At 39.6% G+C, this 24,803-nt stretch overlaps 1 protein-coding gene across 3 annotated transcripts; it reads right to left on the minus strand.

Annotated features, from left to right (window-relative positions):
* Positions 1-985: 985 nt before the first annotated feature.
* On the minus strand, positions 986-24,659 carry MGARP (mitochondria localized glutamic acid rich protein). 3 transcript variants are annotated; one of them, XR_001920850.3, is made up of 6 exons: positions 24,401-24,659; positions 23,233-23,335; positions 18,348-18,626; positions 4,995-5,153; positions 4,158-4,287; positions 986-2,419 (listed from the first exon to the last, which is right to left on the minus strand). XR_001920850.3 is itself a non-coding variant. In XM_018073970.3 (6 exons), exons 1-5 carry the CDS (start codon positions 24,515-24,517, stop codon positions 4,241-4,243), a joined length of 705 nt encoding a protein of 234 aa, XP_017929459.1. In that variant the 5' UTR covers positions 24,518-24,655; the 3' UTR covers positions 986-2,419; positions 4,239-4,240. The 3 variants fall into 3 exon arrangements, 2 of the variants coding, with proteins under 2 accessions (XP_017929459.1, XP_017929470.1); XM_018073970.3 differs by having other exon boundaries at positions 4,239-4,287; positions 24,401-24,655; XM_018073981.3 differs by lacking the exon at positions 4,995-5,153 and having other exon boundaries at positions 4,239-4,287; positions 24,401-24,614.
* Positions 24,660-24,803: the final 144 nt, after the last annotated feature.

Genomic DNA, 24,803 nt, shown 5'->3' on the forward strand with positions numbered 1-24,803 from the left:
TGAAGCTGTTAGATGGATTTCATGTGTCTCCAGAATTTTCAGCTGGCAGCAGCAGCAGGCTGTCCCCCTTCACCATAACCAGCGCTAGAGGGGGGTGAAATGCTTTGCCAGGTGTTTCCACAGATACTTGCTGACAGCAAAGGAGAAACGTGCAGTTTGGACAAATTTGTGAATCTCAAGTTTTACTTTGGCCTTTGAAGTGTATTCTCGTGAACAAACCTTTGCTCCCACCTCCTTTAGTCTTATGTCTGTTCTCTGCTGTGGCCTTGTTCTTCCTTAACGAGCCATTTCAAAAATACCCTTTCAACATTTCCTATGGTTGGTCACAGCCTTTGTGCAGCAACTCAAAAATTCACTCTTCTGAAGGTGAAGGACAGAGAAATATTTATTTATGTGGTAATTAGACTCGATACTAGCAAGACTGATGAAAATATTCAACGATGGCCAGACCTCTGTGAATTGCAAAATATCTCTGTTTTTAATCTAGGATAATCAAGAGCTGAAGCAGATCATGCTGTGCTACATGTCATCACAGCTCGAGTTCATAATATATTCCTAGTTCCTTTGGCTTTCAAGAGTAATGTTTTTCTTTTTCTTTTCTTTTTTTTTTTTTTAATTAAAAAACCCAAACAAAACAAACAAAAAAGAGGATCCCTGACATAAAGCTATCCTGGGACTCAATTTTTTTTTTTTTTTAAATTGGAGGGATTAAAAGCTTTGGAAAGCTCACCACAGTTTGTGATTCAATCCTTCAGGCAGCTGTTCCGAAGGGCTAACATACTTTGCCATGTACCAGAGCAGTTCCAGAGATAAAGGGCCATTCAGCAAAGCCTATGATTTCAGGAACCCTGCTGCTTGCTGCAGAAAAACAGCTTCTTTCACTGGGAATAAGTGAAAATTAAGAAATAGAACATTTAAGAGTATGCATCCGTCACAGGATGTTTAATCTACCAGATAAATAAAGAGAGACTCTTATCCAACAAAATATCAGTCTAAGACTTTTATTCCAGTAGCTTTGTCTACAAAAATTGCTTTTAATCACAGTGGCTTTATCCTTTAAGCAGAAGGCCGTAGTATTTCTTCTCGAAGCTCAGGAGCCTGCTTTTGCCTCCGCATTATTCCAGTTATTCCTAAGCAGGTCCAGGAGCAACGGGCTATATTTTTGTTGGAACACTATTATAATTTGCTTTATGATGGGGGAAGCAGCATGTGTTGCTTTGTGCCATGGGTAGGAATGTCATAATGCTGTCATTTCCCTTTCAACATTTTCCAGAGTTCTGCTTGGAGAGAAAAGAGTCAGATACACTTTATAAAGCACACTTTCTATATAAATAGTATATAATATACCTTTTTTGGCTCTGGTTTAGAATTGTTGCCATTCTGTGGTGGCTGTAATGGGTCTCAGCATTTTGTCTTAGATGCACACTCATGCACTTAGCACAACGGAGGGTTAGGAGAACAGTGTCATACAAATCCATTATTCATAATAGGTGTATTCTTTATGAAGTTAATACTAAGAACACAAGATTATTTATCTATTCTGTTCTTTCTTAGTCCCTAAGAATCCTTGTCCATTTGAACACCTGTTGCATAGCCTTCCATTGGGATTTTGAGATTTGGTAGGAGCAGAGCCCAGCATCCCTGAGGCAGGAGCCACCACTTCGATCCATCATCAGTAACATCAACTGGCGTTATTTTGATTGTCATGCTATGAAGTACCTATTGGTAGCACTTGCAAACAGGTTTTCTTCCCAAAGAAGGAGCCTTAAAAGTGTTTAGTCCTGGATATTATTGTGCAAGGAAGGGTAGTATCTGAAATGTTTATGCAGGGGGGAAATTAGATATTGTACAGCCAGATGTCCTATGCTTACAGCCAGATGTCCTATGCTTACAATCTTAAATCCAAACTCGAGAGCAAGCAGGTTGCTGTTTTCCCCGTGATCCAATTTAAAAATGCTAACACGTAATTTTTAAAAGATTTTTGACTCGATTTAAAACCCTTTACTTACGTTTTAGCATGGAATGTTACAAAGGTATAACTATGCACAGCAGCTTGGACCAAGAGTAAGAAATCAATGTACATAACGAGACAACAAAGACCTAGAAGGAGTTCACCTGGCATGGTTTAGTTAAGTCTACTGCTTCTCTTAGCACTTGTATTTAGGACATGCTGAGTGGTGCTTTGACTGGGTGCTACTTTCTACAGCAGAGATGTTAATCACAGAAGCGTCTCTCTAAGCAACTTAAATCTTATCTGTTGCAGCACTGAATACTGGTCCTAATGAGCAGTGTGTGGCATGACAAACTGCACAGTTTCTTTTGTGTCTCCAAGGAAGAGTATGAGGTTTCACACAGGAATCAGCTGGTTGATTGCCACAAATACTTCCGTTAAACTTTTCAAAGGCTTCAGCACTGCTTACTGGGGAACAGAAAAAAGAACCCGGTTTAGAGGAAGCAACAAGAAGTGATGTTTAGCAACAAGCACGACCAGACATTCCAAGCACACTGTAAATTTGACTGTGGGTTATCAGTTGAGTGAATTACAGCATATAACCACTACTGCTCTGTAAATCATGGTTATCTGATGGCTTGTGAAAACTTGCTCTGTTTCTGCCAAGGAAGCCAGATTTCAAGGAATCCCGAATCTTCACCAGCGTTGCTCAGGTACAAGTGAATTTACCTGCGTGCTGGACACATTCCACTAGGTCTTACTTCCACAAATAGCTACTTGCTTAACTTTAAGCACAGAGTAAACCAATTGTGTTTGCTGAGATTACTGATGTAAGTAGCTCCATAGCAGTGTCAGTTTGGGGCCAGCAGCCACACACAGTAGAACTGGGCATCCTTACTCTGGCACGCTCTCAGCAGCAACTTAAGGCTTTATCTGAGGATTTACTCCATCACTACCACTTCTATCCCTTCGCCAAATAATTAGTGTTTTTAAAAAAATTAACTGTATAATGATTTGATTCTCACGTCAACATTTTTTTTGTTTCTTTTTCTTTGCCTTGAATCCCTTAAAAAGTATGATGTTTTCAATGCAGAAGTCACGCTCCAAACTCCAAAGTGCTTACAATCAAAACAAACACACAGAAAAATAACAGGAAGAAAATATTCTTTCCTGACTAGGAATGCAACATGGTTCTTGACTTGTACATTGGTAAAATGACAGGCAGTAATCTTCCAGCACTAAGTAGTAAAATGTTTTATAAATCTCTTCCCCACCCCCAACAAGATCAAATTGGAGCTCAATAATGGACCCTTTTGCAACCTTGTGATGCTATACTCATAAAAAGTAGTTTTTTGATCAAAAATAGTCCAAGCAGTTTAAGCAGAATTCAGTGGACCTGTATTCTGGTGGCAGATTGATCTATTTTTTCATCTATTTCCAATTTGTTCCCTCAAAAGTGCTTCCCGCAGCTTGCCTTCCCTGCCACTCCCACCCTTTTCAATTACTGTCTCTGCCTTCATTAATTGACTGGGCTATACCGGGTGTTTGTTGTCTAAATGAAAATCCGGAATAGCAATGAGACAATTTGTGGGGTTGCCATATGTTTACAAGGAAAAAAAGGATTCTTAACTCAATTTCTTTCTCTATATCACTGCATTTATGTGTTCCATAGCGGAGACAATTTCTTGGTAACTTGGTTTCCAAGTGATACCCTCAGGTACCCTTAGCTTTCACTTTGAGCAAAAATAACAACCTTGGGAGGCACAACTTTTCTGACAATGAAAAAAAAAATAAAACCAACTGACAAAGACACTAGCAAAGTAGAATGAGTATTATATTCAGTAATTTTCATTAGCACAAACTAAAAGTGCAGATACACTAATTGTGAAAAAATGTATTTAAAATAAAACATCCAGAAGGCTATTGCTCTATTGTATAGACCAATAATTCAGAAGTCCAGTAGCTGTATAATTTAAATCAAAAGTCCAAAGAATATTTTTACCAAGGAGAAAGCTACAAATCTCAGGTCTTTATCCATTTTGCATTGGATAAAACCCAACATGACAACTGAGAGGAAAGTTTTGCTTCCAAGCCTCTAAAAGATGCCAGCAATGGTTCCCCAAAATTAAGAAATACTTCAATAAAGTTCTTTTTTTCTTGGGAGCAGAAATACAAATTCACCATCACAGTGCATGTGCAGACTTACCACATGCTGCAAATTGCCACTAACTGAGAAAAAAAGATAGGTGAAGAGCAGGAAACCACGTGCTGCAACTGTACTGTGTACCTTTAGGGGTCTTTAGCAGATTCTTCAGGTGTCTTCTCCTCCTCAGAAACTGAAAATGGAGACAAAACACCAGTGAAAAACATTGGAAACAACTTATTCAATGAAAAATAGGCAAGTAAGTTGTTTCCTTTAGTCCAAAGGATCCTTTGGACTAAAGGGATACAATTTACAAAGTCATATTAGGTATACAGACACTTTTTCTTTTAGCTTTTTAATTCTAGTTTTAAAAGAGTTTAGAGGCCAAACTTCTAAACTCCTCTGAAAATCTCCGCAGTGATGATTCTAACACACATTTTTCTTTGCATTCAGTTACATCATTCAACTTCAATAGCAATAATGTAAGATTGTTTATTGCTCCATCGAAACACCGCAAGGTTTATTAGTACCACACGAGCTATATTTTTATTTACACCCACGTAATTTTAGAAAATTAAGTCAGATGTTGAAAAAAATGTGTTACAGGCAGCACAAGGAGAATTTCTTGTTCTTAATGAAGTTCACATCTAGCCACTTACTTAGCAGGGCACTGAGCTCAACACACCACCACGATCCAATTTAGTAACAGCCTATTCCTACTGCACAGCATAGAGTTTCAAAACTAGATTTTCTGCTAACACTACGATGCCAAACACAGCCAGCACGGGCAGCCACATTGCACCACTTGAGCTCTGCATGCTCTTGCAGCCAGTTCAGTGCACGCAGCCATCAGCTTTTCAGGGACAAGGCATTTCAGACCCAGCTGTACTCTTCTTGCACCTTCTGCAGTTTGCCACGACTCCTCAGCATCAGCGTCCTGGCTCTCGGAGGCTGTGTCAGAAAGCTCTTGAGCTGCTGAGGCTGCTCCTTCCTTGCCACTGTCTAAGTTTTCCTCAAGGGCAGAAGAAGCTGCAACATCCAAGACTTCACTCACAGATTCTATGAATCAAATTAGAGAGATAATTGTCTTCTCTTTCCATTCACCACAGTAAACGAGGGTGAGTAGTCAAGGCTCACTAAGCATGAAGTACCTGCCTAACACACATGCTTGAAGTAACTGAAGACAACAGGATCTATCAGATGATTAAATTCTATCATGCAAATAAGACTTTGCAAGTGGAATTCCAGGAAAAGTCTCTTTCCAGCACTGGGGCAGAGAACTATAAACCTGAGCTATTTTCATGTATTTATACATAGACAAGTATCCTCTAACATCTATATTCTCTCTTGCAGATGCTGTTGGGTTCTTTTTTTTTTTTTGATTGCTGTCAAATTATTAATGATGTGCAAGAGGCTAGTGGTAAAGTTTCCATGGAGATATAATCCTGGTTGGATCAGAACCATAGGACATTACATATACGCTCCACAGAACCATGGGTAGTTTTAATGTAGAAATATCCTAACATCAGGCTGAAGGTTCAGGCTGCAATTCCAGGGTTGCCAACTAGCTGTTTCTTAATCCTCCTTTAAGCATAAAGCAATTTGTCTGCATAAAATAGTCTGTAATAGGTAATATATCTCTTTGTAGATACCCTCTGCAGCAAGAGTGAACACATCAACCAGCAGTTGTATGTTAAATTTTACTTGAGTAAGTTCTCCCTGACCGTGTTCTTCTAACATTCCTGTCAGAGGTCTCCAACATCACACACCTCAACTGGTCGGTAGGATAAGGTTTGCAAAGACTTTCTTGTTACATCCCATACTAAGCTACACATCTGTTAAATACAGCTAACTAAACAGCTTCATCAGAAGTTCAATAAATGGACTAAACAGGAGTTTTATAGAGCTAGCATCCCATGCCTTTTTCCAAATATTACCTTGCAGCTAGTTAAATACAGCGTATTCTGAATATCAACTATTTCACTTTACAGAATACTGACTGCATTTTGAAGAAGCAACAGAAAGAGAAATATTCAGGAATTGCTACCTTTGTCTTTATGGGAAACAGCCATGCAATGAAAGTAGTATATTTGAAATGTGGAACTTTAGATATTTTACAGCAAGCAATGCTTGATGTAATGCCATATATCTGCTACGGTAAAAAGCTGGTGGGTTTGAGTTTGTAACATCAAACATTCAGCTTATATTGCCAAAAACTCACTCTCTGACTGATAGTATTTCATTTTTTTCTCAGGAGTGTTTTTATTTCTTTTGCACTGAGAAGAGTAGATCAGGAAGGAAGTAGAGGGAGCGACAGGGTCTCTCCTGCTTTTTAATAAAACTTCATTTCCTTTGGATGGGAAGTGTGTTTATTTGTCACCTATAGGAATACCTGCCTTGAAACCTAACATTAACACTTACACCACTTGTACTGAAAAATTTGTCTCTGGTCTGAATTGCTCATTATAGTAATCAGAGAGACAATCTACTGTAACAAAATAGGGATTTCTCCCAGTGTGTCCATCCAGGTCTTTGTGGAGTGGCTGTCATTCCCTAAAATACAAAGGAATTTGTTGGGACAGGCATTGCACTTTGAAAACCCATGTCTGTAGTATGAGCGTATAATGTTTATGTAAGAAATTGTCCTTGCTTAGTGCAGAAATCTCCAGCTGGTACTTTTTTTTTATTCAAGTGGCTTTCCCATCCGTTCCTGGAGCACGTGTGGCCAGAGTTCCATAGCAGCCACCTTCCTGGTGCCACAGTTGAAGGGCTCTTGTGGAGAAGAGAAAGATGGCAGTAGCTGGTGGCCCAAGTGCAAGTGCTCATGGCAGCACCACACAGGGCAGCTTGCACTGGGTCATAATCCATTCCTTAAGGCATTATCTCCAGCAAAGACTCACACTGGCCAACAAAGACCATTTTGGCACCAGTTCTTTGTCCTATTGCTATTACAATTGGGCACCGTGGGATTACAAAGCAGTCTATAACCTCATGAAGGCAATCCTGAGCATTCATTCGACACCAAAACAAACCTCGGCATATTTCTGGTGGTCCATACACATCTTGGAACAAATGCTCTGTATCCCATTCACAAGGCCAACGTGTTTTTCTCTGTCCAAGGGAATTGCTGTGATCCCAGGGGAACACCAGAAGAATGATGAACTGGCGAGCTCAGAACTGCCTATTTCAGATTTGGGATTGCCACATGGGCTCTTCTACATGAGGAATATCAGGCATACTGCCCAAGTCCTTCACATCTTCTCTTACTGACCACTGGTAGCACAAAGCTTTACAAAGCTTAGAAATCTCTCCTCTTTGTTTCCCTAGATATTAAATTTAACCTAAGTGCTGTTTCACACTCTTTCTCTCTCTCTCTCTTTTTTTTTTTTTAAATCTGCATGCATTTCATTTTTTTTCAATCCAATTTAATCTCTCGCAGTTGTTCCACGTAAAATCCTGCAGTAAGACCCTATTTCATACAAGATACTTTAATCTATGCCTGATACAATGATGACTCATTTTCCATAATCCTTGGATGAAGGATTTTACTCTTCTGTCTGTTCAATTATTGCAAAGTTGTTAATAAGCCTGTCATGAAACTCTCCAGCAATTAACAGATGTAACCAAAATCACTTCTATCTTGGGATAGTTCAAATACTTAAAATTTAAGCTTCTCTATTTTTTCAAAATAGTCGTAGAGGAGTTATAGCACCTTAACTAGTTCTGTGTCGTTTCCTGAATGATGAATGAAAATCTGAAGTCCCTGTATTTCCTTGTGCAGTGATAACTGCAACCCATTTTGTCCACTTATGCCAGCTTTTTTATGATTTCTGCAGGGTGTAACTAAACAAAACAATCTGCCCTGTGCAATTGCTTCTCTACCATGAGGACACGTGGTATTTGAGTCCTATTCATATTACACTTCCCACTGAATACCCTAGGTGCTTTATTATCCATGTAGCACAATACCACTTCAGCCCCTAAACATCTTCAGCAAAACACCCACCTGCAGCATTCCTGTCAAATGGGTCTCAGTCAAGTGATGATTTCACCCTGACTCATACGATTTAAAACCTGCCATAAAAGGGAATGTTCTTGGGTTTTAGTTTCCTCTTATATTCACAAAAGTGGTGTTCACTGGGCTTTTTCTTGATTCTGTAGGGGGAAGTCCCACACGCACACATAATAATTTATTGATAGCACTGGAGTTAAATGGCCTCATAATTTTCCTGTTTCACAGAGGTTTTGGTGTGTTGTGTTCCCCCCCCCATCTTAGTAGGATATGTTACTCTACAGAAGGTATACAGAAGGTATACTTCACAGTTTCATACAAGCTATTATACTGGCAGCAAAATTCTCAGCATCTGTGTATAGTATTAGCCACTTTTTCTGAAAATTGGATTTTTTTTTCTCTTATGGTTCTTCACCAGGCATTTGTTGATTTTAAGTTTTCCCCTGGGATAAGTAGCTACATCCCAGTATCACTGGCTACAGCTTTCTTCAACTTTGCTAGGCATTTGTAGCACTTAAAGATCTGAATTAGGAGCTTAACTTCCTTGTGATTTCAGCAAATGACAACATAAAGGAACGTCAAGCCTCAGAGAAATCAAACTAATCATGTTTACTAACTGTAGGCAAGGGGTTAGGCTTTGCATATTGCATCAACAGCTGTTGCCAAAGCATTCAAAGGGATTTGAACATCCCAAGGATTTTGAGGACAAACATCCTCAAGGCTAGTTAGAGCCCCAGCACATATCCACTGTGAAGCCATCTGTGTAACATCCACTGCTTTCATGTAACAGGGAACCCTCACCAAAACACCACCTGCTTTCTGCCCAGGACAGCTACAGGCACCCCCAAGTGGTCTTCAGCTCCTCTGCTTCAGGAGATAACCATTTGGAGAAGAACTACACCCTTCCAAATTGCACATGCAGGAAGAGAACATGACTGGGCAACTACCAGGAGCACATTACACATGCACCGAATGCAATACAAAACCAGTTCTGTTGTGAAAACATGTCTGGTTCGAGTTGAGTAAATAAAGAGAAGGAAATTGATTTTATAGACAAAAGGAAATTGTGGTTTTATTTTGAAAGCTTGTGTTTGGATGGTTTTTTTAAAATAAGACAGCAGCATTAGACAGCTCCAGTAGCTTATTAGCACAATATCCAAAACCAGTTCCACTTAGAAATGCAATTTTTAGGAAACTATCCCTATCATTTCAGTGGAAAAAAACCCCCACCAAAACTGCTTCCTGCAGTACTTATTCCTGCAGTCTTTAAAGACAATTTCTACTCTCACAAATGCTGCAGTTGCAGCCCTGAGAGCGAGTGCAGGACTATACATTCCGGTGCATTCTCAGCAGAACAGAAAACAGTCCAAATCCAGGATGATTCTGCATCCTCATGATGGTCAATTGAATTGTGTGATTATTAGTGAGCTCAGCATTCCTCCAGCAGAACAGAGAGGCAAGATAAGCGGGGACTTGTGTGCCCTGTGTGACTGACTCATCTTTGCTCCAGCTGGTAATAAAAAATAACACACACAGATTGACTTTCTCCTGCCAATAATAAGGAAAACCACACACTTTTGAACTGACTTCCAGAGGGCAGATCCTACTGCTTGCATAGTGCCTTCCCCCCAAAGCTTTCCAGCCTTTAAAACAAGCTTTGCAACTTTCCTGGGGGAGTTTTTATGCAGAATCAGCCTGGATTTTTGTCTGGGACACAAAGCTCCAGTGCAAAATTAAGCTAGCTCACAGTGACAGTCATGTCCTACCCCCTGGTAAACAACATGCTATGGGATGACCTTGAAGCAGGGAGGTGGAAGGGTGTATAGAGAGAATCCACTTAGCACTGATGATGGTAAGTGGGATCTGAAACCTACCACAAACTTGGTTCTTGCAAGAATTTTTGTAGAAGATGTTCCTGATAGCATTTCTACAGGGCAAATATTGTCAGGCTTTAGTGTTCAGTGTTCACAAGGCTGGATTTTCCAAGCTGTGCTTCACCCCATACACCACACGTGAAAGCTAACAAAGCCAGCTACCAGTGCCCCAACACAAACATCAGCACTGACCACACATCCTGCAGAAGGTGACAGGATACAACCAACAAGCAAAGCTTTTTTTACATACATAAAGAAATGAATTTTTAATATCTATTGATACCAAATTGTAGATGAGTGATACAAATAGCCTGCAGGCCCATTCAAACTAACTTTAAATCTTACTGGATTTTAAGCTTTTACCCTGTATTTTTAAGTGGCTTTGTAAGTATAAGTTTTCCTTATTTAAGATACAGATGGAAAGATTGCTGTTTGCTGTTCCAGATTTTAAAATGAAAGATATATTCAATTTTTTCCTTGCTTGGGGAGAGGTGGGGATTCCTTCCTGTGGGACAGAAGTTTCATAATGAGACCATACAAGATAACCACACCTTTCTCAGTACAGTCTGTATTTTTTCCCTCAGTTTTGCATTTCCCTACCAATATATTTAAAACCATCATATTTTGATTCTAATCCTAATCATTTGATTCATTGAAAAGTGATGTTTCCAGTTAGAAACAACAGCAAAAGTATTTGAACAGGCACTGGTTTCCTGCAATTTTTAAAGATATTTAAAAATATTTTAAAATACGCTTCTCCGAGTGAAGCATTTAACTTAAAACAGTATCCTTCATATCGGGATTTTTTTTTTCCTAAGCAGTCAAGATGAAGCTGGTATCTGAAATGCACAACACCGGGTCCAATTACTTTAAAAAATATTCCTTGCAGAAGAATTTGGCTTTATAAAGCTGAAATAATACAAGTTAGCCAGCATAATACAAATGGAATCCGCCCGGAGCGCACAAACCAAAGCTGGAGTACAAAACAAGGCTTTGATATTTCAAGCTGCCTATAACATAACCAGTGTCACACACCAATTCCAAAGGGGAGGAGGGGGGGGAGGGAAGTCAAATTTAATTGTGAAAACAGAAATATTTTATTTACAGTCTTTTTAGAGACCCACTTATACCAAAATGTGATGCTTTTGTTTACACAAAGCTTCCTCAGTCAGGTCCACTGAGGGTCTTGGGATGTCCTCTGAAATGTTAGGATAGGCAGAGCAAAATATTCCCAGTTCCTTTTCTTAGGTTAAAGACCTGCTTTTGGAAAACTGGTAGAGGAGTAGAATTGACTTTTAAAAAGTCAGATTCTGCCATGCTTGAAAAGTAATTCAAGAATGTATTTGAGAGAAGCTGAAAAACAGAGCACAGGAAAAGGGGGGACTTGGTGCCTTCAAATCTAACCCAGGGGAGAAGACAGCAGTAGCAGAAAGAAACTGCGATTCCCTTTAAGAACAACTTCACATATTTTGGTTCCACCATCAGCTTTAGGGAAAATGGAAAGAAGTTCATTCAACAATGGCTTTTGTTCCAATTCCTGAGGTGGTGGTGACAGCTAAGGTCCCCTTCCATCCTTTCATCAGAAGCCACCTGCCACCCCAAGTACAGCTGACTTGGGTTGAGCACCTCCTCCCTCTGTTCTTGGGGGCTCAAACCACCATCAGCCACATCAGCAAGAGGAACAGGGGGAAATCATCACCACCAAGGCAGCTTGGGGCAAAATAGGCCAGACTGTGCATCTGTCCCTGGAACAGGACCAAGTGCTTCAGGTATCACTGGCCAGGAAGATACAGGGAGCTCAGCACGGAGGGCTTGCAGGAATATCCCGCGCACCAGGAATGTCACTCAGGACCACCTGAAATGCTCTCTCTCTGCTCATTGGCATCTTATTCAGTGACCACTTAGGATTCTGAACAGCTAGACCAAGTTATCCAAGTTACTCTTCGGAAAGAAAAAAAACACTTAACACCTAAACATTGGGCTTAAAAAGCAAAAAAATGTACTGGGTGGTTAACCACAGACCAACGCCTCTCTTCGAGGCACTGTGAAACCAGCACTTGGGCTTCACACAGGGAAACAATAAACCTCTCAGTTCTACATGCTAAACAGAGTCAAGGAAATAACAATTATTTAGAGAAGCACTGATTATTTTTCAGTCTGATCAGCTCCTCAGATGCACAGGACAGGAACTAGTGGCTGGCAGCTGCTGAAGCCCATATAGTGCCAAGATATTTTTTGTGGAACTGCCCTGGCCTGATCATGCTGTTGTTTGGACACAGCATGAAGGCAGCCTCAACCTTCCTGACCTTCTTACTTTGCAGTACCCTGCTAGAGCCCATGGGCATCAGGAGTTTTCTCCCCCTGGCATTTCAGTTATTCCATAGGATAAACCCAAACCAGAGGTTCAGAGCCCAAGGTCTTTGGGAAACCGATGAACAGAGGAAGGCTGGCATTTCTGATAATCCTGCCACTATAAAAATCTGACATCTTTCCCTTTTTGCAATCCCATCCATAAGTAATCCAGATAAAAACCCACGAGGTCCAGCTAAGAGCCTAAACCATGGCATTGTGAAGCATATTATCATAAACAAAAATTTTCTTCACTCCATACAGAAAGAAGAGAAACAAGTTCAATCAGCCAAACATGTCACAGGTTGTTTGTGCCTGATGTAGGTCACTAGTCCTCAAGAAAAGCCTCATTAGTTCATACTAATGACCAGAAGACTCACTTCATGAGAGCTCATTCTACAATGGCTGAAAAATGAAATGGATTTAAAAAAGATTCAGAGAAGCCTGTAATGGTCAGAATAAAAGCAGAACAGTGCATGTCACATTAATCCAGAATAGTTTACAATACCTCATATAATTTCAAGTATATTGTTTTATATTCTGTAATGTGGATTTGTAGCAATGAGAAGCAACTCACATTGTGTTTGTTCATTTGCTTTAAACACAGAATCATGTCTAGTCACTGATTGGAATAGATCAGGAGGAAAACTAGTGCAAGTTAATATAATCAGCATATATGAAAATGCACTAATAATTTGGTGTATTAAATCCTCCAGAAGGTTCTAAAAGCCCTCCTAATTAAGTTAGATGTTTTCTTGAACATTCCCCATACAAAGTAATGCACCAAGTTTTACCCACTTAGTTTTCAAGGGAGCAAAGTTAAGCATGTTGTTTTTTGAAAAGGATGTTTTTCTCTGCAACGAGAAACATTGCCCAAAAATCAACACCAAACCATTGTGGTTTGAACTGTCACCACAGGAGAGCAGAAAGGAGTCCCTGATGCCATTTTTTCTCTAAAGCAGGACACTAATAGTATTCCTGTGGGTGCTGTATTTATAGGAAATTTTCAGACACAGGTAATACTACTTAAGGTAAAGTAAATGCTAACAGTTTTTGTTGTCCAAAGTGAGTTCTTGCTTTCCAATTTATATACATACAGTTATTTCGGGATTCTTTTTAAGTCTTGAGAATGAGCTATAAATGTTAGTAAAAGCAGTAAGTCTACTTTCCCCTTACTAGTGGTAATCATTTAGGCATTATTCACTGTATGTGTTTTTACCAGCTTTAATCTTTTCTTGAGAAGTTACTTGTCTCATTGCTCTACAATAGACAAATAGGAAGACAGTTATTTTAGTAGTTCTCCCCCATTTATTTGTTTGCACTCTTAGCTGGGAAGCTCTAGGGGTTTTTCCCTTTTACCAAAATCTGCCTCCTCCAAAGCATGCTGAAAAATTCTCTTTTCAGCTAAGCTGCTCAAAAATGAACAGTCTCTCCATTTACCAACTTAGGTCTTTAGATGCTCACAACTTTTACAGAAGTCTTTTCTAAATATTGTTCACTTTCTTCCAACAGGGATTTTCCAGTTATCCTATGATGACACATCTACAAGCTCAGTTTTATGAAGGAAAAACAGGAGGAAGAGAGAAGAGACTGGTGGCCAGTGTATGGCAATCAGAGAGATAAAAGGTAAGTGCAGCAGTCCAAGAGACAGATAAAGAAAGTGATAAAATGTGAAACAGAAATACCCAGTGGAAGTTCCACAGATACAGATGCTTCCCCAGTAGGACAATATTCACATAATTCAAATTTCTAGAGCCTAATTTAGCTAGATTAATCTACCACACTCAACGAAGAGGAAAACAATCCTCATTTCTCCACCTCACACAAACAAATGCCTGGAAGGATGTGTCTGTTTTACTGAGCAATGTCATTCTGAAAGCCTTTGAATATGAGCAATTGCAAATAACTCTGAGGACTCTTTGGCCATTTTCGAAGTACTTCCAGTGTCAGCACACCCAGAATTTGGTAACTTACCAAGCAAAAACAATGTGCACTGATCATGCCAGGGTTTTTTTTTTGTCTGCTTGGCATCGCTGTGTGATTGGGTCAGCGAAAAGTCCTGTCCTGAAAGCAGCAACTCTTGTCCAGAGCAGCCTATATTTGTTTCTCTAGGCTGCAGACAACTGGCATTGATGCCTGACATGGAAAGCACTGGCACATTCACACACTAATCCTCCCCAAACCTAGTCACTCACCCAAATGGTATTTGAAATAACAAACAGAGAAGAGACCATTTTCTTTTCGAAAATTAGAAAAGAACCTATGCTACAGAAGTCAGGAGTGCCAGCAAGCATGGACTGGGGCTAATTGCTTTTGTTATTCCAGTTGATAATGCCAAAACCTCAAGCCTCAATACCAGAGTTGGAGAAAAGTTTATAGTGGTAATACAAAAACTAGAAGTCACAACCCTGTCTAATCCAAATAGCAGCTGGCCAATCTGTGCATTTTATAGCATTTTTCTATATAAAGAAAAAATTATCTTAATTTATGGTCCCCAGACACAGAGTACACAGAAGGAGAACAGCAGGAACTTAACCAGCATCAGGCAGTGACCAAGAATGGCAGCTCAAGCAATAAAAAGAGAAAGAAAATTAGAAATTAGAGGAAACTAAAACTTTGGGAACAGAGTAACACAGCACAGTACTTTTTTTGGCTACAGTATTTCACAGAATTCCAGATACCAGCAGTGGATTGTAAATTGTTTAAACTGAGGTGAGGAGAAAATTCCAGGCAGGTACAATCGTAATTAACTCTCTGGAACAGAAATAACCCAAATTAAGTATTAAGCATCTACCTCCAAGGTTGGGTTGGGAGGTTTTTCTGTTTGTTTGTTTGATATTTGTTTTGGTTTGGGTGGCATTTTTTTGCACATCCATGGTATCTGTATACATACCAGAGGTATATACCCAGGTATGTGTACTGGAGCTGGAGACAAGTGTCCATTGGCACCCTGCACTTCCAAACATTACAGAAAGCTTTATAAACTAAAAGAAACAATTACATTTGAAAAAGCAGAGGTTTGCTGGTAAGGGTAAAAACACTTGCACCTTCACCTGCAGAAGTAACATCAAGCTGCCAACAAAACCAATAAAAGTTACTTAAATAAGTATTTTTTTCAAAAGCTCCGAAAGAAAAGTCCTTCTCTACCTCAGTAAAAGTGGAGATACATATTTTCCCCTCTAAATGAAGATAATACAAACGATAAAGATGGTTGAATACAAAACTGAAAGGCACCTCCAGAAGGATTTTAATTAGGAATATCAATTTTTTTTAAAACAGAATAGCTGTTGTCTGCAAGTAGGCACTGAGCAAAATGGTACAGAGAGTGCAGAGAACTTTTGAAACAAAACCCTCATCTTCTTGTAAGTGTGATGCCAACGAAAACTAGTTTTTAGACAGCTTAAAGGAAAGGGATACCGGTTTCAGACCACGTGCTGCTTGTGGCCTTCCTTCCTGTGGTCAGAACTCCTCGGGAGAACTGCTCCAGGGTCTGTTCTCCTGCAGGCAGGGCCAGGACGAGGGGAGCAGTGAGTCCTAAGGTGGCCTGGCAGCTGGAGCCTCTCCAGCCTCCCAGGGTAGGACTCCGGTTACACAGCGCTCACAGGGAGCCCCGGGGATGTGACCTCGTGTGAACCCCTGACAAGGTCCTCAGGGCTCACCCTTGGCTGGAGACACCTGTCACCAGCAGCTATTTACAGCAATCCTCACTGGTGACCAGTGGCACAGGGCAGCTGTGCTCAGGAGCAGGTTTTAACGCCCCGGGAACACTGACGACATCAGGCAACGCTACACTGGGGAGAACGTTCCCTTGCTTTAGTTTCTCGATGGTTTTATATCCCACAGGTTTGTTTCTGCCAGCTTTACCACACAGCAAAGGATCACCACTGCAGCAAGGTTTGACAGAGGACACCTGAGATGACCCTCAGACTCCCCTGTAAATCTCAGCATGACAGAAGTGTGGTTCTAGTGCTGTCTTCCTCAGTATGTTGCCAGAGAAAATAGATCTAAGAAATCAGTAATTTCTAAATAGCTCCTGCACTTCCAGACAACACCAGTAACTAACAGCTACGAGACATATTTCTTCTTCTCAAATAGTGATCAGTAAGGACATGAAATCACTGTGTCCAGAATGGGATCCTCAGACTTAATCACACAATTATCACAGAATGGTTTGGGTTGGAAGGGACCTTAAAGACCATCTTGTTCCAACTCCTCTGCCATAACCTTCTCTTCCACCAGACCAGGTTGCTCAAAGCCCCAGTCAGCCTGGCCTTGAACACTGCCAGGGATGAGGCATTCACAACTTCTCTGGGCAACCTGTGCCAGAGCCTCACCACCCTCACAGGAAAGAATTTCCTCTCAAGGTCTAACCAACTTATGCACGATGTTTCTTGGGGAAGATCCTACAGCTGCTTCCTCTTCAATAAAATGGCAGAAATACTCACCATACAGAAGATCCCACCCTATCCAACAATTAACAGTTATTCCTAGATAATGTGAAAAGATTCCTGTGAAAGGAATACACGACCACTTCCAAATACAAGCAAGTGCTTACGAAACTAAAGTGAAATTTTGCAATTGCTCTGTAGAGCAGGTAAACACTGCAAGACATTTTAAAACACACCTCTTAGAACAGCTCTAATTCACTAACTTTAACATATACCAGACTGTTTCTTTTCTAAATGAAATGGTCTAAATATTCCACAGAAATGGAAATTTTTAAGGTTCTAGATATTTTAATATTTAGATATATATATAATGTCTTTAGATATATATATATCTTATATATATAATATATTTATATATATTTTATATATATATAAGATATCTAGATACTATAAATATTTTTATATGTAAGCAGTGATAATCACTACCAAGATACTTACTTCTGCTTTCTACCAGCTGTATCACTTATAACAGATCAGACTGAGTATTGTTTTTAAATGTTGTTTGCACTGGATTGTTTTATGGACAAGCACAGGAGCTATTCACACTTGAATTAAAATCCCATTCGTACCTAGACCTTTCACAAAGGCATTGGAAGTGCTGCACCACTCCTCAAGTCCATTTGTTAAAAAGGCAGGCAAGATGCATCCATCCCTCACTGGAGTCACCGAGGAAAAAGGCAACAACAATTCCAGAATCTGCTAACACCTTTCCAGGTACTGTGACAACCTACCACGGACCAGTGGACAAAATACGTTTAATCTCAGTTTGACCTGTGTTTTAGATAGAACCTCTCAAGGTTAGTAGTAAAAAAAAAAATAAATAAAAAATTTTAAAAGGAGTCCTAAAAAAATCCAAGCAAATTAAATTATAATCCTGTATCTTGTGCAAATTACGGATAGGTTTGCATTTGTATTATTGTAATTTTTGTAAAGGCACAGTAAACCAAAATATTTCAAACACCCTGACAGTTCAAAATACTGAATATGTTGCCATCGATCAATTTTAGTGTTTAACCCCAATCTGATGTTTTATTGTATCTGATGTATTATTGTATTCATTTGAAATCTGAAACTTAGTTGAAATTTTAACCTAGTATATCCTTAAAACTGAGACCATGACAGCATTTTTGTTGCTATGCAAGATTCTGTTGAAGTTACATTGATACAGATATAATTATTTAGTGTGATTATCTTTGGAAAGGCCAGTGAAATAAAGTATTTAGACTCCTTAACAAACCCTTAAGAACTAGGTCCCTAAAACAACTGTTTAACTGATCATATTACATGCTTAACTTAATAAAAGATCTTAAGAAAGAGAAATAGGATGGGGTAGTAAAATAAAGGTTTCATTCTACTTGTTTCAGACAGTAACTCTGGTGCCAGAGGCAGGACGCTTTCAGAGACACTGATTTAATAACCTTAATTACTTTACGCTCATGATATATGTCAAGTTAACACCTGAATTAGTTTTCACTGCAGGACAAACTCTATCAGGAACACTGATGCTTGTTCTTAATGTTCTGTAAGAGGCACGACACAACACACTCAAAAACCACATTCATAAGTTAACCTTGCACTGCAGCAGCTTCTGAATTAGCAGCAACTTCCGAATTAGCAGCAGCTTCTGAATTAGCAGTAGCTTCCTGCTGTGCTTCCTCCACAGCAGGGGATGCCTCTGGAGCCGGTAAGTCATTCTCCCCTCCAGCTTCTGGGGATTCCCCAGAGCTCTCATCCTGTGCTGCGGGTCCAGCACTCTCATCCTGTGCTGCAGGTCCAGCAGCGTCTGCTGCATCAGCCTCTTCCGTGGCTTTTTCTGCTTCAGTGACTTCATCCGTCTCTTCATCACCTTCTAGGGATTTATTTAATACAATAAAGAGAGTAAAGTGCATGCATGCAACAAAAATTTCATCAACTACTTTTTACCACCATCCTCGTTTGAATTTAAAATGGGAAGCTAAGCTTTGGGATCAGAATAAAAAACAAAAAAAAAAACAACAGCAAAAATCAATAATTAATCCCCCCATATTGTCTCATGTGGCATCAAAAAAAAGATGTTTACAAGATGAGGAAACCATATTCTTAATTACTGAGCTTCATAACTGCTTCAGTGGAATAAGAAAAGAAACTGTGGCTTAAAGCAAGTGACCCTAAGAGGTGGGAGTGCAGGGAAGGATAAAAAGGGACTTTGCCAAGTGCTGCTTCAGACCCACCCTGCTGAAAGGGCCAGTGGTGATGCTATCACAGGTGACACAGCGAGCATGACTCTTGCCCTGTTTGCACCCAGCAGTGGAATTAACACACTGGGAATAAGACATTTGCTAACCTACTTGGAAGCTCTTGCAAGCTTAGAAGCACTGCAAGCCAAGGTGTGCCTTCAGTTTGCACAGGGCTGTTTTCCAGGTGGCTGACCTGGCTGCCAATAGCTACAGTAATGCTGTACCCAAGGAGTTCACAGTTTTCAGATGGGTTTTGGGCCTTCTCTTAGCCACAGGTACTCTGCAATCCCTGCTGCCTCTGCTTTCTCTAAAGCTATATTGAATGCCCTGTGACCCCTGTGAGAGCCATAGTGCTCAGATAGGAAAGGCAAGGTCTGCAGGGCTGAAAAAAACCCTTATTGAAACTAGGTGTATACAAGTAAGAAAATAACTTGCTACTTTTAAGTGGTCAGGATTCACTTTCTTGAAGATATGACCACTTATGACTATTTTCTCCTTAACAAGTCCCAGGTCTCTTTTAAAGACTTATCTACACCACTGTGGGTCAGGCTCTTTAGAACTTCAAAAAACCAGTGTTTCCCAGTCGTGCATTACTTCAAACTCAGTTGAGACAAGTCATGAAAAACAGCACAAAGCAACAAAGATGCACAACCACCATGCAGACATGCACTAACAGCAAGTTAACAAAAGAAAGTTATATATCAAGTGTTCACCTCAAGTTCGCCACTAGAACCAACTCACCATGTGAAAAAACAGAACTGGAAATAATGTTTGTAATACAGTGTAAAAAAACTACGTGAGAACTGAAACAAAAGAGCTTAAAGAGACATAGTCAGAATTTATGTTATTCTTTTATATCTGTTTAAAAACTAAACAGATCGATTTTATTTCTTGTTTTTCTCATGCTAGTGCAAGCCTACCTTTTTGTGTTCAGATTTAAAGACAAGTCCATTCATTGCTCAGTAAAAAAAAAATCAAAGCTTTACATTATGCAACCTGATCATGTCCCTTTAAGAAAACACTATATTTAAAAAAAAAAAAACCAAACAAACTAAATTCATTACACAAAGAACAGACTAACAGCCAAGCTCAGCATTCAGTACACTTTATTGGACAGTCAAATATAGAGTGCATTCATCCAGAACAACCAGCTTCTCCATCTCAGAACTGCCTTCTACAAAGCAGGTTCAGTAATAAGCTCAATATGGTTTGGCCTTGCAAACACAGGTAGTTCTTTTAAAGTCTCACAAGTATGGAGTGTTACAATAGAAGGTATAAAGTCATCCCAAGGTAGGCTGCAAGGTACTCAATGGTGAACGACTGTCCTTTGTTTGTATTTAACTTCCTCGGGTTTGGAAAGAGATTTCCCTTGTATTTTAGTCTGGAAAGTGTAAAAGCAGAGTATAGATTAGAAAGATTGAATCAGCTTGCATCATGTTAAAAAGAAAAGTCATAGCTAAAAAGGAAGGAAATCAGGAACAAGTTTAAAGGAGACACACACGAATGGAAGACAAAACCCAGTATTTGCTAAATAAGCAACTAGAATGTCCTACAAGCCAAACATCATTTTACAGTTCAAATGATGTCCCAGATATCCTACTGCTACTTTGAGTCTTGCTTCTACCAGGGGCTTTTTACATCCCACTAAATTTGAGAACGGCTTTCAGTTAAAAAGAGCTACAGGACATTTGCTATCAGATATTTTTTTAAAATCTGATATCATTAATTAAAATACAATTAAATATATTGCAACCCTCTAAAAAACAAACAAGCCCAAAATAGGATTTGATTGTTTCTCTTGTTTTGACAGACTTGTTTGCTGTGTACAGTTCTCTGTAATAGGCATTTTGGGTTCAGGCACGAGGGGTGAATCTTCCCCTGGATAAGAAACCACAAAAATCCTATCAGAAGACTCTCTCTCTGATCACCTGCTCCCCAGTATTAAGTTCTTCCACCTAGAAAGTTCTTCAGTTATGATAACACATGCAGCAAATATGCCATGGATGTGCTGTCTGATGTGCTGCTTTTCTGTCTGCCACTTCATATTTTTACCAACCCCGTTTTAGATCTTATTTTGAGCTTGATTTAATGTGGCCCTAAAAAAATACCAGATTACTTTGACAATGGAATTTTCAATTGCTCTTATCAGCAATGCTTCCTGTGAAAAAGTGTAAGGACTGACTCTAAAATGCACAGGGAAAGAAGCTGCAGTGGCACTTCTGGGAAAAGCAATACTATGGTAACACTCTATGACAAGATACACACAAAATACAACTATGCAGGGAATGGGAAAAAATGGGGGAAGAAGAGGGATGTTATCCTTTTTGAGAAGGCACACAGAGGGTTCTGTAGGAAAAGTAAGAACAGAAACCTCTTTAGGGAATACACAGTTGGGAATGAAGAAGGATTTTTAAAAAGAGCTGATTCAACTGTAGTTTTGTATTGTGAATTGGAATTAGCTACTCAGAAGTCCAACTAAGAATTCCAGGATGAGCATTTATTCAGAAGTCCAATACTGAAAACAATATAGGAAACAAGTTTCAACTGTGTTCACTGAACGGCCTTAGAAATGTTCTGGACTTCTTATGGACTTCTTCCTACCAATAAAAAGAGAGGCAGCAATCATCTGCCATTGGCTGCGACATTTATGTAAGTTAAGAAGCAGCACAAAGCATCAGATTATGGGGCATCTGGAGAGTACCCGAATTCAGAATTAGGTAAGTTGCAGAGCACTGAGTACTCTCTTTACCCCAGCCTTGGGCAACACAGGTACAGCCTTCAGTGGGCCAACAACCCCACTGACCCTGCAGGTATCCCACTCCAACATTTTGGCAGGCTAGGGTTAAAACTCAGTGAACCTTGCAGAAGTGAACCTTAAGAGAAAAGAGGGAGCATACTGATACCACTGGGAGTGCACTGGGAGGTTTGCTTAATGCTTCCACATCTACTGTGTTCTTCTGACTGTGGCAGTCAGAATGGAATGAGGGCAACCCTCACTTCTGCCCTGAGCAGGAGGATACCAGGTCAGTGGAAGAAGTTATATCCTTTGGTCCTGGTTATTTTTTATTTTAGGGACAAGGAAGGACTGCATTAAAACCGTGGCTGAATTCTCAGTATTTAAAGAATGGAGTATAAAAACTGTATTGCTTCCAGCTGCTTAAGTAAAAGGAAATTAAGGTGTTTTACCATTTTAAATCTTGAAATCTGTAATTTTAAAGTTCTAAAACTAAAGGATGTGTTGTGGAACTTCAAGGCTAACAACTTCAAAAGAAATAATTATAGAGGCAGACAATTCAAATCATGTTCTCACATTGAAAACAAAATTTAAACTCAGCATACTTTATTCAAATCTATTCTTTGTGTGCATGCAAATATATTAAATCAATTCCCTAGATGTCAGTATCAGAAAAAATAAAGAAGAGCTTCAAGTGCTCTGGCTTCAGTAGCTTACTTATTTTTTTAAAATAACAACTAAATAAAAAGATATAAAGTTCCTTAGGTAATTTTGATAATTGCTTTTCCTAGCAAGGCCATGTTTGCCAAAGTTCTATCTTTTACATTAACGTCACTGTAACACTAATTGATGTAGACAGAGACAACATTCCATTACAAGTAGTTGAACTAACATGGTCTAATTATCCAAGCACGAAGAGCTAAGTAAGGATTTGCCATACATTTACGTAGTGCCTGCTTTTCATTTAACCCTAAATCAAAAAGGACAAAATCAAAGTTTTGGGACAAAAAAAATTGGTCCAATTTAGAATATTTAAAAAAATGGTAGAGGCTTTTTTTTCCCCCTACTGAACTGTGTTTCTTGATGGCCTGTGGCCTGGACCCAACCTGCTGATTGAGAAAAATTTAGTATCTTCTCCTACACCCCAACAAATGAAAGAACAAAACTGATTTTGACAGCATTATGCATCCAGTCAAGTTTCATTAAGCTTCCAGTAAATCAAATACCCACTATACGATTAATGATTCACACATCAACTCTTTCCATCCACAGAGACTCTCACAGGCAGATCAAAGGTCAGATTCATTGCCTTACTCACACCATTCTCAAGATTTGTGCAGCAGCAGCTTTGTAACAGAACAACGCTGCACAACCACCTTTGTTTTGGCTCCCACTCACACGGTTCAGACAAGGACTTGGACAGTGTTAAGGCCTGATTAGACAACCCAGAAATCTGTTCCAGATCCTCGTGTACCCAGGGAACAAGAGAGAAGAGCTCAACTCACCCTTCCTTGACCAAGGGTTGCCTTTCCGCCCCTCAGCTCTCTCATGAAGAACATTCACATGGTCAATAAACCTGCTGCGGGATGAACTGACTACTCTGTAGGCCTGAAAGGAAATTACACCTGAACTTATTGCCACATCCCTACAAAGTTACCAAACACAAAGAGAGGAGAGGGAGAGAAGGGTTTTTAAGCAAGTGCTACTGTCTACCTTAAAAGGTATATAAAATTTATGCTAAGCAAGGTTAAAAAAAAAAATTAACAGCATGCTATAGGAATATATTTATGCATTTCATATTTCTCCATTGTTAGAAAGCAAATACAATATACCAGGCACCTTTTGAAGTGCTGCTGTGTTTCAGGAATTGAAAACAGTGTTTTAAAAGGTAATTACAATAAGATTATTATTATTATTATTTTTCTAACGTGGTAAACATGTGACAGCAAGAGAGCTTGTTATTCCTCCGGATATGCAATCAAACAAATTTGGTATTTTGAACAAATAGCTACTTACCATTCAAGAGGATTATTTTGTGGGACAGGGAAATAGGTACTGGGGATGTGCTAGTCACTATCTCAGATCTTGGGGAAGAGGGGTGGATGTAAGCTACAAAATGGAGGATTTAGGGATGTGAAGCACAGAATCTGACTTATTTAGAAGCAGGGAAGAGAATGGTTACTGAAAAGCTTAATGAAAGCAGATGTTTACAAAACTTTAACACTCTTTTTCAAAGTAACTAATCTTTCTTTTTGTGCCCAAATTAACTAGGTTCATAATCTTCCCCTTGCAGCTTCAGACAGCTTATTTCATATCTGTCTCACCCACTTTGAGATATTCCTAATGTTTGTGGTTGATAAGAAGAGGCAAGGGGTTAGAGGCAGGTGCCTCACTCCAGCTTTGGACACATTCACTTCACACAGTTTTAAACATGCTTTCCACTAAGATTGACCCAGCACTAGTTACCAAAGCAACAGTAAATCAGGCAAGCAATAGGCATTCAGGTTCACTAGTTCTCTAGAGCTGATTTTTCAGTTAGGCTGTACTTAGCTCTACGCCACAACGTCTACGTTCTATTGACAGTTTGAACCTTGATCGTGTTCTTTAACCCAGAACACACCTCATAGCATGGCAACTCAGAAAGCACGAGCAGCTCCACCCCAAAACACTTACATAAAATAAACCACTGAAAGCCGCAACACCAGCAAGTAGATAGATAAGCATATTCTCTCCAGAAGAGCCAGGAACGCTCCCAGATGACATCTGGCGAAGAGGTGCTATAAAAACCATTAAGTAAATTGATGTAAAATGCTGCTGAAATACGATCACAAAACAGAACGACAGAGTCTGAACACTGCTTGGGAAAGGATGATCCAAAAAGGTGTAACAAAACAGAGAGGTACAGCTTAGTGACGTTTCCTACAGCCGAGCAACACAGGGCACGGTGCCCAACTGAACGAGGTGCATGGCTGAGATCTTCCTAAGAGTGTGAGTTTTTCTCTGAACTACACTGCCTGCCATCAGCTGCCAAGTACTGGATATAGTCTATATAGACCAAGGAATGCTAAAAAAAAAA

This window comes from Manacus vitellinus, unplaced genomic scaffold (assembly GCF_001715985.3).
Source record: "Manacus vitellinus isolate BGI_N305 unplaced genomic scaffold, ASM171598v3 scaffold_0_pilon, whole genome shotgun sequence".
Taxonomy (NCBI): Eukaryota; Metazoa; Chordata; class Aves; order Passeriformes; family Pipridae; genus Manacus; species Manacus vitellinus.